Below are 14,623 nucleotides of genomic sequence, written 5' to 3'. Positions count from 1 at the left end.
CAATACAATTTATTAGACAGGATTTAGAAAAAAGAACACCTTTCAATATGAGGGCCCACAGTAGATGGTGCATGTCAGAGCAGAAACTCTGCCATGAAGTCCAAGGAACTGTCTGTAGAACTCCAAGATAGAATTGTGAGGAGGAATAGATCTGGGGAAGGGTGCAATGCAATTTCTAGAGTGTTGAAAGTTCCCAAAAGCACAGTGAGCTCCATCATCAGGAAATGGAAATAATATGGAACTACCCAGACTCTTCCGCGAGAAGGCTGTCCGAACAAACTGAGCAACTGGGCAAGAAGGACCTTGGTCATGCAGGTAGGTGATCAAGAACCAAATGACCACTCTGACAGAACAACAGAGTTCCTTAGCTGAAATGAGAGAACCTGCTGGAAGGCCAACAGTCTCTGTCGCACTTCACAAATCTAGGCTTTATGGGAGAGTGGCCAGACAGAAGCTGCTGCTGAAAAAAAAGGCACAGGACAGCACACCTGGAGTTTGCAAAAAGGCACGTAAATGACTCTGAGAGCATGAGGCAAAATATTCTGTGGTCTGATGAGACTAAAATTGAACTCTTTGGCCTGAATGCAAAGCGCTACGTCTGGTGGAGACTATGCACAGCTCATCACCCATCTACCACTATCTCTAACGTGAAGCATGGTGGTGGCAACATGCCATGGGGATGCTTTTCAGTGGCGAGGCTTGTAAGGATGGTGGGAACAATGAATGGAGCCAAATACAGCCAAATCCTTGAGGAAAACCTGCTTCAGAGTGCAAAAAGACCTCAGACTGTGGTGAATATTTATGTTCCAACAGCACAATGACCCCAAGCATACAGCCAAAGCAACACTTGAATGGTTTAAGAACCAGAATGTGAAAGTCCTTGAGTGGCCCAGCCAAAGCCCAGACTTGAATCCCATTGAGAATCTGTGGAAAGACTTGAAGATTGCTGTTCACTGACGCTCCCCATTCAACTTGACAGAGTTTTGAGCAGATCTGCAAGAAAGAATGGGAGAAAATCCCCAAATCCAGATGTGCAAAGCTGATACAGACATACCCAAGAAGACTTGAAGCTGTAATCCCTACTAAAGGTGCTTCTACAAAATATTGACTCAGGGGGCTGAATACTTATGTGAATTTGACATTTCAACTTTTCGTTTTTGAAAGATTTGTAAAAATTTCTAAAAACATGTTTTCACTTTGTCATTATGGGGTATTTTGTGTAGATCGGTGACAAAAAATTTAAATTCAGTCTGTAACAACAAAATGTGACATAAGTCAAGGGGTGTGAATACTTTCTGAAGGCACCGTGCATAACAGGGTATGCTTTTGAACATTTCATTGGTTGTAGTATCGTTTTGAATCTAACTACGGTGGCCATAATTTTCACTAACAAAACGAAGCACCTCTCTTAATTGCTCACTCTGTTTGCCGAGTGGCTTGCAAAGCGGTTCATACGGAACGACTGGCTTTGAAAGCGATTAGGAAGTCGCTTGCTCACGGAACACACTCTCTGATGAACTTTATGATGATGAACTTTAGCATCAGAGCTCATCACATATCATGACTAGAGAGTTCATAGAACACGTTATCCCACACAGTGTTCAAGTATATACTTCAATTTAAACAATACAATGATTTTAATAATCGTTTAAAAAATATTCCAGAAGTTTAGCACTATTGAAGCAGTCTTATACTTCACCCAAATACACCACCCTATTTAACACGTCCAAGTACTGCGAAATGGAAGGGTTTTGAAAGCGCAAAGAAGGCGATTTTTGTTCTACAGTGTTCAAGTATATTATTTAATTTGAAGAAAATAAAGATTGTAAAAGTCGGATTTTGGCGAGCGGCAAATCGGTTGATTGATGGCAGTGTCTATTGCACCACCCTACCGAACACATCACGTTAGTAATTTGTGCCTGTTTTGTGTTGTAAATGACATCCTTAACGACCAGTAAGTTTCCTGTTTGGAATGATTGTCCATTTTGTTTTACTGCCAGGCAGGCAGACAGGGTAAAATGTAATCTCACTCCTCTCTGCACATGTGTGATCGGGACATATTCGTAGACAAAGTACTGTTAAATGGCAGGTTTGTGTTTCCGATTCGTGTTCAAAATGTAACATTCAATTTTAAATAAGTTGTTCCTCGATCATAAACTGACTTTTGCAGACAGACAGAAAAACAGACGGGCATGAACCGATTGATTAACCCTGCTTTTGCTTCCCGTATGCCGGGTAGTAAGTAATGCGAGCTCGCAAGAGACATATGTGGAAAACATCAATGGAGTGGAAGGGTGTGGTCATTGAAAAATAAATTTTGTTTTGAAAAGGAAGGTAGATGAGTTTGGGAAGGTCGGTCAGACATGGAAGAAGAAGAATTAAGGGAAGGGAGACTGATCAGAATTAACATTTGCCTAAGATGTAGATGGTTCCTTTTGTAATAGCTGTAATTGTCTTTAAATGGCAAACTGTGTATGGTTTATCTCTGCAGGCATATGATGAGAATGATTACCGTCGATTGCGGTTTGTGGGACGTGTTAAAGAGGTAAGCATTTGAACAATTATACAGAAAGTTTTGGTTTATTTATTTATTTATTTATTTATTATAATTTATGGATCCATTCTCGTAGGTCGGAAGCAATATAATTCATTGAGGCGAGTTAAATTGTCTTTGCCATAATGACAGTTTGCTGGCTTTCTCATCTCTGACATCGATATAATTATGACCTAAAAGTGCAAACATTTAGTCTGTTGGCCTTAATATTGATCACTTGATTGGTAGCTTGCATGTAAATGGTAGAAGAGTCCATTTTTATACAAAAGCTTACATTAGTTAATTTAACCAAACCCCTTGAAGCATCTGATTAATCTGTTTGTGTATGGTCATTTCCTGGTTGTTTACTCATGAGCACTGTTGTAGGGACTGGTAGCACAGCAGAGGTGTGTGCACTCGCTTCTGAGCAGCCCAGCCTGGATTTGAACTGCTATAAACTGTCATCCTGCTGCTTTAGAAGCAGGGTCAGGCGTCGATGTGCACGCCGTCTCTTCGACGGACGTTAAACTGCGTGTCCTGTCTGCTCGCATTAGTTGGTGGACGTTAAAGATCCCACGGTGTCTTTTGTGAAGAGTAGGTGAGTTGTCGCCGGCAGCCTGAACAAATCACAAATTCCTGTCATCTTCAGCCAGATGTCATGCCTGACCATTCAGTTCATGAAAGGCTTCATCCACAAACGTTCCCTGGCCGACCCCAGAAGAAGGTGGGAATAATTAGAGCCTTTGAAGAAATCATTTTAGTCGAAGTAATGGTCGGAATAATAGAAGACAGAGGGCTGTCTGGCAACCACCAATGTAACTTCAACCTTGCTCTTCCATGAGCTCTTATAGAGAGAAGGAAAGAAAAAACCAATAAATAAATAAATAAAAGCTCCACCTGACTTTTTTGAAGGTGTATAAAAGCCTTGATTTTGTTTCATCTATGCAGGTGAATGAGCAATTTGCCATCAACCTAGTTGCAGAAGAACCTGTGCAGGAGGTGGAAGGCAGAACAACCTGGTGTGATGGTGGTAATGGTGGACTGGGTCATCCACGAGTGTACATCAATCTGGTTTGTGGGGGCGGGGGAGGGGAGGTGGTGGGAGCAGCCTTTTTTTTTTACTGTGGTTTAAAACTGGACTAGCCTCAGATGTTCAATAGTTAGTTCATTGCATACTGGTGTAAGTGTGCATAAGAGTATGCTGGCAGAGTGTTAAGTACTTTACATGCCAGTGGTTGTCTCTTCTTTCCAGCCCAAGACACCGTCAACACTTAGAATGAGTCTCAAAAGTGTTCCCATGTTGCCACGAGATCGGATCGGCGATTGAAAAACCCAACTGGTTAACTAATTATTTTCAGTGACGTGTCATCATGGCCATTGTCTGGCCTACAATGATGCCAATCCACACTGTTGGTGGTCTTGATGCCTTCAAAGCAACCTGAAATTGTCATATCAATGCTGCCTAAGAAAGGGCAGCAAAATAGATTTTATCGTTAAGCAAATATATAGATATGTTCACATACTGTTTCTTCACTCAGACACACTCCGTTCCCTCCCACCCCAACCCTTCTCCCAGTGATTTCTGTCCCTACCGTGTTTAAAAGATGGATCTCTCTCTTGCATACCATACTCTGTGTTACAGAGTGTTGGTTCTATCAAAGCAGTTTCTTGGCTAGGGTCATGCTGGGCGGTTTGCCATCCCTCTCCTAGCAGTAGTTAGGGCAGGAATTTGGAATTTGTTCCATGGTGCCGGCGATAGTTCGCCTCGTCTTCACGAAGAACACCGTGGGATCTCTAATGTCCACCAGTTAATGTCGGCAGATTTTAATGTCCATCCAAGGGACGGCGCACACATTGATGAATCGCCCTGCCAGTGAAACACTGGGACGACAGTTTATAGCTGGTTTGGGATTCGAACCCAGGCGAGACGGCTTAGAGGCGAGTGTGCATACATGTAGGCCATCCTGTCAGCCCAAAGATGAATACTATGATGCTATTTGTACATGTTCTTTGCTGACATTGTTTTTTTTCTTGTAGGACAAGAATGAAAATGCTGTTTGCGGGTATTGTGGCCTGCGCTTCCGACAGAAACATCAGCATCACTGAAAATGATGCATAAAATGTTTGTAATTTATCGCTGCAAAATAAACGTGAAATTGGTCAATTTGCCGTGCTCACTGTGGACCCTGTCATTATTGCCATCGTTCTTTGAAGTCTTACGAGCTATTCCGATCATTTCCTGTGTGATTTTTGCCTGTCAGGAGCAATCATTTAACTGTTACAAACTGACTTCTGAAGATTGAAATAGTTGGTGATGTTTATTGATGGTGACAGCCCTCTGATAACTGCACTTCAAAATGCTTATTACACATTAGCATTTTGGACTGCTATTGGTGTTCTCATAATCGGGTGAAAAATATCTGAAATGACATGTCAAGCCCACAAATACTGATTCCGCAGATGCCAGACCTGCTTGATCCCAAGAGCTTTGTGCTTTTGATGATGTGGAATGGATCCAGGCTGGGTATGGTTCTCAAATGAGGTGAGGTTTAACAGGTGAAGTCGAAATTCAACACAGGGCATCACTTTTAACTTATGAGGTTGTTTTTTTTTTTGGTATTTTATTGGCAAAGGAAATTTTTCCAATGTAACTTTAGTTTTAAAACAAATAACCTTCACTGTTATGTTGATATTTGATTTTAAAACTTGAATGTGGAACCTGTTATCAAGAGAAATTTAATTGTCCAAAGGGTCCACCACTGGCAGAGCTGATAGGATGGCCAAGAGGTACAAACAATGACCTCTGATATGTCGAGCCTTGGTTTGAATCCCGGCCTAGCTACAAACTATCATCCTGGTGTCTCGCATGCAGGACGAGACATCAATTTGTGTGTCATCCCCTCGGATGGACATTAAACTAGGCGTCCCATCTGCCAGCGTTAGTGGACATTAAATATCTCAGTGTCCTTCGCTAAGAGTAAGCGCGCTATCTCCAGCACCATGAACAAATTCCAAATTCCTGCTCTAACCTAGAGCGGGCACTGCATCAGTGGCACAGTCACTTTCTCAGCAATGATGCAAACAGCAGCCACAGGTTGCACACAAAATGAATGAACGAGTCATTGTCACACTGAAAGCTCAGCATACCTCAGAATCTGCACTGCACTGGAATTGGGGGGGGAAACATGGACCTGGTGGTTAAATAATAATCAAATTAAACTAAAGTGAAGTTTCAATTTTTTTCCATGAAGCGGTTTTGGAGATACAGAGGTCCAAATGTCTTCCTTTTTTCCAACATACTTGCCACACCACATGACCTATGACATCATAAGTATCATTATAACATTCTACATAAGTAGTTGCACCGATGCTGAAAATTTTGTGTCAATCTGATAAGCGGTCGCAGAGAAAATTAGTATGGACGAACGGACAACCCAAAAACATGCCTCCCGCGACTCCCGCAAAAACATGTCAGCGGCGGCATAAAAATCGTTACATATTTCATGCGTCCCCCAATTTCAAAGTTTAATTTTTAAATGTACCCGTAATTGGTATTTTTCACATTTTTACCCCATTCCAGGGGTCGGGTCAAAAATGATATTGCTCTTGCACATTCATGCCGTGTGATGATCAGAACTACCAAGTCTGGTGAATTTCTGCCCACCATTTAAGAGGAGATAGTGTGATGGACAGATAGACAGAGCCGATTACAATATCGCCCTTTTTGTTCAAAAAGCATGGGGATAATCAAACCAACGTTTTCCTGCCGATTAATGGCTGTTAGAGATTCACTTGCACAATAATGACTGCCATGTAGCAGTGCAATAAATGTGATGGTTGAAACTCTCACACCCTTGCTCTGTTCTGACTGTTGCAACAAAGACATACAGAACCCAGCTGTAGTGAATGAATCCTTGCTAATTGTTATTGCTGCAATTATTACAAGGAGATAAGAAACTTTTTTTTTAATCTCCTGCTAATAATTTTCTTAAGAGCCAGTTAAGAATGAACTGTGATAACTTGTTAAGTGAATGACCTTCAGATCTCTTTATCAGCGGACAATTCGTTGGCAGCTCCATCAAAGATATGAAAGGGTCGTAAATGATGACTTCAAGCTCAGAGTCCGCTCTGCCTCCAAAAGGCCAGATTTGCTTGTGTGGGGAAGAGGGGGGCACGGACAGTGTGGCGAACCGGTGTCACACATATACACCTCTGAGTACCCACGTACGAGTTACTAAACAACCCACTCCATCTGCTTAACCCAAAGTGCATTGTGGAGCTCCGGCACGCTGCTTTATTAGCTGTAAGAACATGGCCGAGGAGGAAGATAAATTATGCAGCCATTGACATTTACCGCCTTAACATTAGGCGTTCGTCGAGAGAAGGACCTTCCGTTTGTGAATATCATAAAGGCGCACGCGGACTGTCAAACAATGACGGATGACGCTGCGTGCGCTCTGTGACCGCAAAACACCTAAGACCGACACATACCCGGGCCTGCGGCTCTTGAAGGCACCGTGGTGCTCTTTGAGCATGCACCTTTGGGACTGCCCTTCTGTTCCACAGCACAGCACCTGACAAAGGGAAACGCGATTAGGAAAATGTCAGGCGAGAGGCTAATGTATTCATTACTGTGGAGCATTGTAACTCAGCAGCCAAAACATTCTGGCTATTTGAATATCCTGCTGGCCTGTGGGACAACCATGTGACACTTTGCATAGAACCCAGCACCAACATGCATGCATGCTATTTGTTCAAAATTATTCCAGGCTCTTTATGCTGTTATCAAAGCTCTCCTCAACCTGACGAGTGAGTGCAAAGGTGGTGGGTAGAGAGGGAATGCTCTAGGGAGCCAAAGGTATTTAATATGCCTCTTTAAACTTTTACTTTTCATTTAGTCCAATCAGGTAGAGGTTGTTCTAAACCTGTGCACTTCCTGCTTGGTGGAGGTTGTGCCACTATGATTATTCCAAATTACGTTCACAAATATAACGGTAATACTTGCTTACCTGACTGTGACTCGCATCAGGATTTTCTTGAGGATGGGTGGTCACTTTTGCTTGGTAAGTGTATTGACCCCAATGATTGTATTTCTCTCAGCAAACGAATCAGGGACACTATACTATAATGAATATTTTGTTTGTTTATTTGTATTGTTGTTGCATTACCCTTGCGACTTCTGGTCTCATCAAGGCTGCAGGCCTACCTTGTGGATTGAAAACTGGGCCTCTCGTTCACCCGGAAAGCAAAATGTGAACAGAACAATGGTGCCTATCGGTGCAGAGCAAACACGCTGGAGACCAACAATGCCTAATTGATCAATTACCAGCAGTAATTAGGTCAGTCCACACTTCACTGACAGGCAGCTCTTTACTCACAGCTTTTCCTCACAATGGTCGCCAGGCCTTATCTCTGCAAGCATTGGCACGCCATTCAGCAGTGCAGCCTTCCCCACGCAAGCCCGGACGCTCCCGAGCAGCCTGATAAAGCCTGATGGCTGTTCTGAGCCTTTCCATGGTTCATCACCTTGCATGATAGCTGAAAACCGCCATTTTGAAGCATAGCCTGTGACTGTGTGCAGAGTGAAGACTTTAATTCATTCATGGAATGGGAATGGTTAAGCTCGATAACAAAACATGCCTGACAGTCATACCAAACTTGTTGGTGTGATTTAGTAGCAAGCATAAAATACTGATTACATGATCAACATGCTGGCTGGCAGGATGGCCGAGCCGTACTCAAACTCGCCACCAAGCCATCGAGCCTGGGTTTGAATCTCGGCCCAGATATAAACCGTCATCCTGGTGTCTCGAAGGTACAGCAAGGCATAAATGTGTGTGCAGTCTCTTGGATGGTCATTAACCTGGGTGTCCAGTCAGCCAGCATTAGTTGGTGGCCGTTTAAAGATCCCCCCCCCCCCCCCGGTGCCCTTCATGAAGAGTAGGTTAGCTATCACCAGCACCCTGAAGAAATTCCTGCCCTAACCGAGCCAGTACACCGGTACTCATTTTGCCGACCTCGGCATGATGACAGGCTGAGTCAACCCACCTGATGTTAATTCAACGACATGACAGGGGCTTGAACTCAAGACCCTAAGATCTTAAGCTTGCCACCTCAACTGTTAAGTCAACACCATACTTTTCCAAGGTGTTCGTGTAATCTCAGATGGATGAAAGAAAACGTAAACGATATAACCAACATCAATTGGTTTGAATCAAAATTACTGCATGATATTAACGATAAATAATTACCAATTGCAAATTAGGCAAGATAATTATGAATGCAATTTCATGCTTTGCATTGACAGATGTGAGTGGGCTCAAACAAAATTGAGGAAGACATTTCTGCGACGGTTCTTGAAAATTCCACCATCAAGACAATTTAAAAATGTGGATGAACAGAGGACGTGTTATCTATATATTACTAAATTATCTCATCTTGTATATATGTATGTACATATGTATGTTCCCAAAATACAGCCAAAACGGTTTATGGTTTAACCATACAAAATACAGCCAAAACTCCACGATAGCGCAAAAATTTTCAGCCGACCTTACTCACCATTCTCCTGCGGTGTGCAGTATCAAGTTTCGTTCAAATCTGGCAACGAAAAAAATTATTAAAAAATCAATTACCGATTCAGTCAAGAACTCTTTGGGAGAATTTGATCAATGCAAACAACCTCAGCGGTAGAGTTCGCTGGAGCTATCTTTTTTATTTTCTTGAAATGATTTTTTTCATCAATCGCTGTCACAACGGGAACCCAACGGGTTCACGGGTCGTCTAGTGGCACATAGAAGTGCCTCCTACCGTGGTCTCGCATTCGATAGTACTGCAAATGCACAAACTATTCCAATACGTGGTTTAATGAAGGATGCAGTTAAAGTGCATCATAACTAACCATAAGCTTGTTGTGCTTTCAGTGCTGATTCCAAAAATGGATTTATCTTTCGTCACCTCGCCAACCGACGGTACCTGCCATTGTAATCAAGTGAGCCGTGGGGAACGCAATCATTGAGGGGGCAGTGTCACCCAATGGGAAATTACTGATATTTTCCTGGAATCACAGAGGAGCATGTTTTGTATTGTTCCTCCTATAGGGAAGCTTTGAAGCAATGAGAGCTCTTCCATTTGTGCTTCAAAATCTGTAATTCACTGGTAACTTGTCAAATATGTTCATGTGTGGGACTCCAGTAATAGCTTGCAGGAAAAAAAAAACAATTATATGAGTACCGGTACTTAATGAGGTCTTCATTTCTTTGATTTTCAAGAAAATTTATCATCTATAACATTTTCTTGGACGACCTTATCTCACAACTACTCTGGCCCAAATTATGTCCACCTTCTTGCTTTTTGGGGGGGGGGGGGGGTTTACCGTTTTATTAGGGAAAGTTTTTGTTTTGCCCAATGCCTCACAAACCGGCTGTCAGGCCAAAAGGTTTGACTGGAGGTTACAGAAATTTGTAATCTGTTCAGTGCGTGCTATCTTACGATAATTCACCGTCTGTCCGTCTGTCCGTCTGTCCGTCTGTCTGTTCCCAGGTACCGCAAAAACGGCTGAACTGATCGCAACCATTTTTTTGGGTGTGTAATCCTGGGTCCCTTGGAGTAAAATAGGCATAAATATAATAACATGACCCCCTTGATGGCTACCGTAGAGAGCGGGTGCTTCTAGTTATCAAAATATAGTCAAAATAAAGACCAATCACTGCATCATAATCCCGAGAAGGAAGCCAGACATAACAACACACACACACACACACACACACACACACACACACACACACACACACACACACACACACACACACACATTAATTTATTATTATATCAGATCAGGTATGAGAACATGCGCCAGAGCAGTGCATCACTTTCCGCCGGTACTCCATGGGCCTCCGTCTGGCTATCCCCCAGGCAGATGCCAGGCCCATCCCCATCTCTTTGAGATGCTGATCAACCTGATGCAACCATGAGGCACGTGGTTGGCCCGTTGGCCTCCTCCACTCACGAGGATCCCTCGCTGAGAGAATCTGGTGAGCAGGATCAGCGTCAGGAAAACGAGCTAAATGCCCATACAGCCGCAGCTGACGCTCACGTACTATGCAGGAAACAAACCTCATTTGAGTCTATCTCAGCAACCACTCGTTGGACACAAAGTATGACCAGTGATAGCCAAGGATTCTCTGAAGAGACCTGTATGAAAGGAATTAAGTCTCCGTCTCAGATCCCTTGTCAGATTCCAAGTCTCACATCCATAGAGCAAGACTGGAAGCACCAAGGACCTGAAGACTCGGACTTTCGTCCTCCCGCACATGTACCGTACCGGCAGCACCACACCCCATGATCCAGTGAATCCATGACTCCCCAGGCCCGACCCAGACATCTGTTGACTTTTGGCTCACAGCCAGCAGAGACATGAATATCACTGCCAAGGTAAGTGAATCTCTCTGTGACCTCAACATCCTCGCCACAAACAGGTACAGACAAGATAGCAGCATCCAAGATGTCATTGAACGCCTGGATTTTAGTTTTGACCCAGGAAACCCGTAATCCCTGTGGATCCGACTCCTCATTCAGCACCTTGAGGGCCCCCAAAAGGATATCCAGAGTCGACGCAAAGATGACTGCATTGTCTGCAAAATCAAGGTCAGAGATCTTGACATTCCAAAACGATGCACCGCAGCTTGATCTCTCTGTCATCCTCCCGAGAATTCAGTCCATGCAAGTGCTGAAAAGTGTGGGGGCCAGTACACACCCCTGACAAACTCCAGTAACAACTGTAAATAAGTCAGAGATGGCACCACCACACTTCACAGCACTCTCAGTACCAGAGTAGAGTTCAGACATCACATTGATCAGTTTTGGTGGCACCTCACAAAGACCAATAATCCTCCAGAAAGCATCCCGATTCACTATATCAAACGCTTTACAGAGATCAATATAAGCCGCAAGCAGCCCCTGCCAAAACTCTCGTCTGCGTTCGGTGAGGACCTGAAGAGCAAGGATACGGTCAATCGTTGACCTCTTTGGTGCAAAGCCTGACTGCTCTGGACGCTGGTGCTCAAGCAGATGTTGACAAACCCTATCAAGAATTATCCGAGCAAAGACCTTGCCCGGCACTGAGAGCAGCGTCACCCCTCGGTCGTTGCAGTCTTGGCGATCACCCTTCCCTTTCCAGAGAGGGACAACAAGGCCCCTCTTCCAATCAGTTGGGATGATGCCTGTGTTCCAGGCAGAGCACAGAACTGCATGCAATGACACGAGTGCAGCATTTCCACCAGCCTTGAGAAGTTCAGCATGGATGCCACAGATCCCTGGAGCTTTACCCCATTTCAACCGGTTCACGGCAGCCTGTGTTTCCACAAGCGAAGGTGGACGGACCACAGTTGATTGGAGGGTCAGCAATAGTGATTGTAACACCCCTGACATCCAACTCGACAGCTGGTGGATCAGCCTGGTACAGCCGCTCAAAGTAACTGGCTTAGCGGGGCTTCACTTCGGACTCCTCTGTCAAGAACCCACCACCCCCTGCTCTCAGTGCAGTACACTGAGGGACAGGCTTGAAGGAACGCAATGCGCAAATTCCCCTTTAAGCGGGACGAGAATCACTCATCCACAGGTGATGCTTTACCCCCTCACAGATACCTCGCACATGGACCTCCTTGTCCACCCTCAACGCACATACAGTTTTACGCCTCAGCTCCCTGAACAGCTCATCTCTGCCAATCAGCATGGCCCTGCAACTCTGGTCAATGGTATCCAGTGTCCCTTGAGAGACAAAATTATTCCTCGCCCTACGGTGAGTCACAAGATGTCTTCCGGCAACATCAACGATGGTGGTCTTGAAGGCACTCCACAACTATTCAGGATCCCCCAAAGCACCCAGACCCCCAAAATCTCCACTCAGACTGTTCGCAAATCCCCTCATCCTTGAGCTTGCCAATGTCCAGCCTTGGCTTGGATGGTACCATTCTACTTGATTGAAGCTGCAGCTTCAGAATTTCTGCAATAAGCCTGTGGTCAGCATTGAGGAACTGAGCAGTCCTTTAGACCCTGCAGCTCTAGATAATCCTCCAGCAACCATCAACAAGCACATGATCAGTCTCCTTTGCCACACCGCCAGCATTGGAATGCCAAGTCAGCAATGAGCCTGTGGGCGCTGAAACCATGAACCAGCCACCCTAAGTCCATGACTTCTTGCAAAGTCAATGAACTTAGTGCTATTCTGGTTCACAGTTCCAGACCCATGGGGACCAACACACATTTCATAACCATCCCTGTCAGTTCCAGTCGATGCATTGAAATTCCCCAAGACTAGAAGAGTATCTCACCTGGGGCACTGATCAACCACAGACCTGAGCGTGGCATAAAATGCGTCCTTCATGGTGAGATCACTCACCTCAGTTGGATCATATACAGAGACCAGGGAAATAACACCCAAGGAGTGATGAATCCTCAGTCTCAGAATACGCTCGTTGACCGGTGTTACCTCAATTATTATTGGGGTCAGCTTATTGGACACAGCTACAGCAACTCCTTTGGCATGATAACCATCAGAGCGACCAGACCAAGAGTAGGTGTAATCACCCGCCATGAGCTCGCCACTATCCGGTCTCCGAACCTCAGAGGATGCTGCAATACCGATGTCCAAATGCTTGAGCTCAGATAACAGAGACAGGTGATCATCCTCTCTTAGAGATAGGACATTCCAGGCACCCACCCGAAGGGACCACCTCAGGTTAACCCAAGGAGACAGCCGTCTGGTGGACGACACCTCATCACCACCCCGACACACTCTCCCGCAATCTATCCCGGGAATGTTACTTCGTCGTTTCCCTCCTATCATCAAAGATTTGGGGTCCCGAAGGCTTTGCCCCAATCCCGTCATCCGGTGACCTTCCCTTGCGAAGGGAAGCTGCACAGGAGGTACTCCCACAGAGTGGGTTTTCAGATTTTTTTATGCTTTTGGAATGTTTTGCGGAATGAAGGGTTTTACGGTGCAAATCGCAGTGCAAATCCTGCCACCAACCTCCTCATGAAAAGTAACTTAACTGCAGGAGGACGTCCACAGACATTGTTGGGCACAAGATATGGATGGCCGTTGGCTCACAACGAGCTCCTCCACCCTTTGACAGGTTTTGTTCTTCATCCTGCTGGGTGTCCATATCATACACCCTCCTCACCAAGAAATTTGGTGGAGGAGACGATTTAGTCGCCGACAACCCGACCATGGAACAGGTTAGGACAGGTTTACATGGTAATTGCAGCAAGTCACAGATGTAGTCTGATCTGACCTGACAACCACCCACCATGATTATTGTATCAAATGCAATGCAGTTGGAACTTGTTTCCACGAAAATCAACCAAACTTAAATAAAAGGTTGACGATGGAGTCTAAAGATATTCTCACAAGACCTGATCAAACAATCTGCTGAATATCCTCTGTTTAACATGATGGAAAAAAACCTTCTCAGCATGTTCCACAAAATTATCCTTTACGCAACAAGTTCTTGAAATCTTAGTAGCTGAGATTAAAAGACATTGTAACCCATTTTAATTGGAACCTTGCGACCTAAAAAGGTGTGCAAGACGACAGGGAAACGGAAATCATCAATTTTATGATATACACTTGTACTAAAACCATCCTGTCCAACTGTAACCAACACATACAGATATGCAGCAACTGTACAATCATGACCACTCCTGTATGCAATCAGGCTATCTGGATAAATCTTGTGAAGATGATTATCAAAAAAACATGTAGTTAACCACCCAAAAAAAAAATATATATATATATATATACATATATATATTACTAAAACTCTCATCTTGTATATATGTATGTATGTATGCATGTATGTATGTTCCCGAAATACAGCCAAAACAGTACACGATAGCGCAAAAAATTTCGGCCCACCTTACTCACCGTTCTCCTGCGGTGTGCAGTGTCAAGTTTTGTTCAAATTTAGCAACTAAAAAATTATTAAAACATCAATTCCCGATTCAGTCAAGTACTCTTCAGGAGAATTTGATCAATGCAAACAACCTCAGCGGTATAGATCGCTGGAGCTATCTTTTTATTTTATTTTG

The 14,623-nt window shown here is 44.2% G+C and overlaps 2 protein-coding genes across 4 annotated transcripts in view; one reads left to right on the top strand and one right to left on the bottom strand.

The window, feature by feature from the left end:
- The window catches only part of NDUFS6 (NADH:ubiquinone oxidoreductase subunit S6), a 13,096-nt gene extending 8,390 nt beyond the window's left edge, over nucleotides 1–4,706 (top strand). The window contains exons 2-4 of the mRNA XM_085891698.1: nucleotides 2,492–2,545; nucleotides 3,482–3,604; nucleotides 4,571–4,706. Of these exons, the coding sequence (XP_085747824.1) occupies nucleotides 2,492–2,545; nucleotides 3,482–3,604; nucleotides 4,571–4,639 (246 nt within the window). The 3' untranslated portion in view covers nucleotides 4,640–4,706. The remainder of the gene's footprint in view (nucleotides 1–2,491; nucleotides 2,546–3,481; nucleotides 3,605–4,570) is intronic.
- Nucleotides 1–8,121, bottom strand: part of LOC147021583 (uncharacterized) — a 41,585-nt gene extending 33,464 nt beyond the window's left edge. For 2 of the 3 annotated variants that reach the window (XM_085891696.1, XM_085891695.1), the window contains exons 1-2: nucleotides 7,912–8,121; nucleotides 7,025–7,107 (exon numbers count right to left, since the gene is read on the bottom strand). In XM_085891696.1, coding sequence (XP_085747822.1) covers nucleotides 7,025–7,107; nucleotides 7,912–8,066 — 238 coding nt within the window. In that variant the 5' untranslated portion in view covers nucleotides 8,067–8,121. The remainder of the gene's footprint in view (nucleotides 1–7,024; nucleotides 7,108–7,911) is intronic. The other variant, XM_085891694.1, reaches the window with a different exon arrangement.
- Nucleotides 8,122–14,623: the final 6,502 nt, after the last annotated feature.

The sequence above is a fragment of the Eptatretus burgeri genome, chromosome 8 (assembly GCF_056783735.1).
Source record: "Eptatretus burgeri isolate ZD-2024b chromosome 8, Ebu_testis_v1, whole genome shotgun sequence".
NCBI classification, from domain to species: domain Eukaryota; kingdom Metazoa; phylum Chordata; class Myxini; order Myxiniformes; family Myxinidae; genus Eptatretus; species Eptatretus burgeri.
The sequence above is the reverse complement of the archived record's forward strand: the minus strand, read 5'-3'. Positions and strand labels throughout refer to the sequence as shown.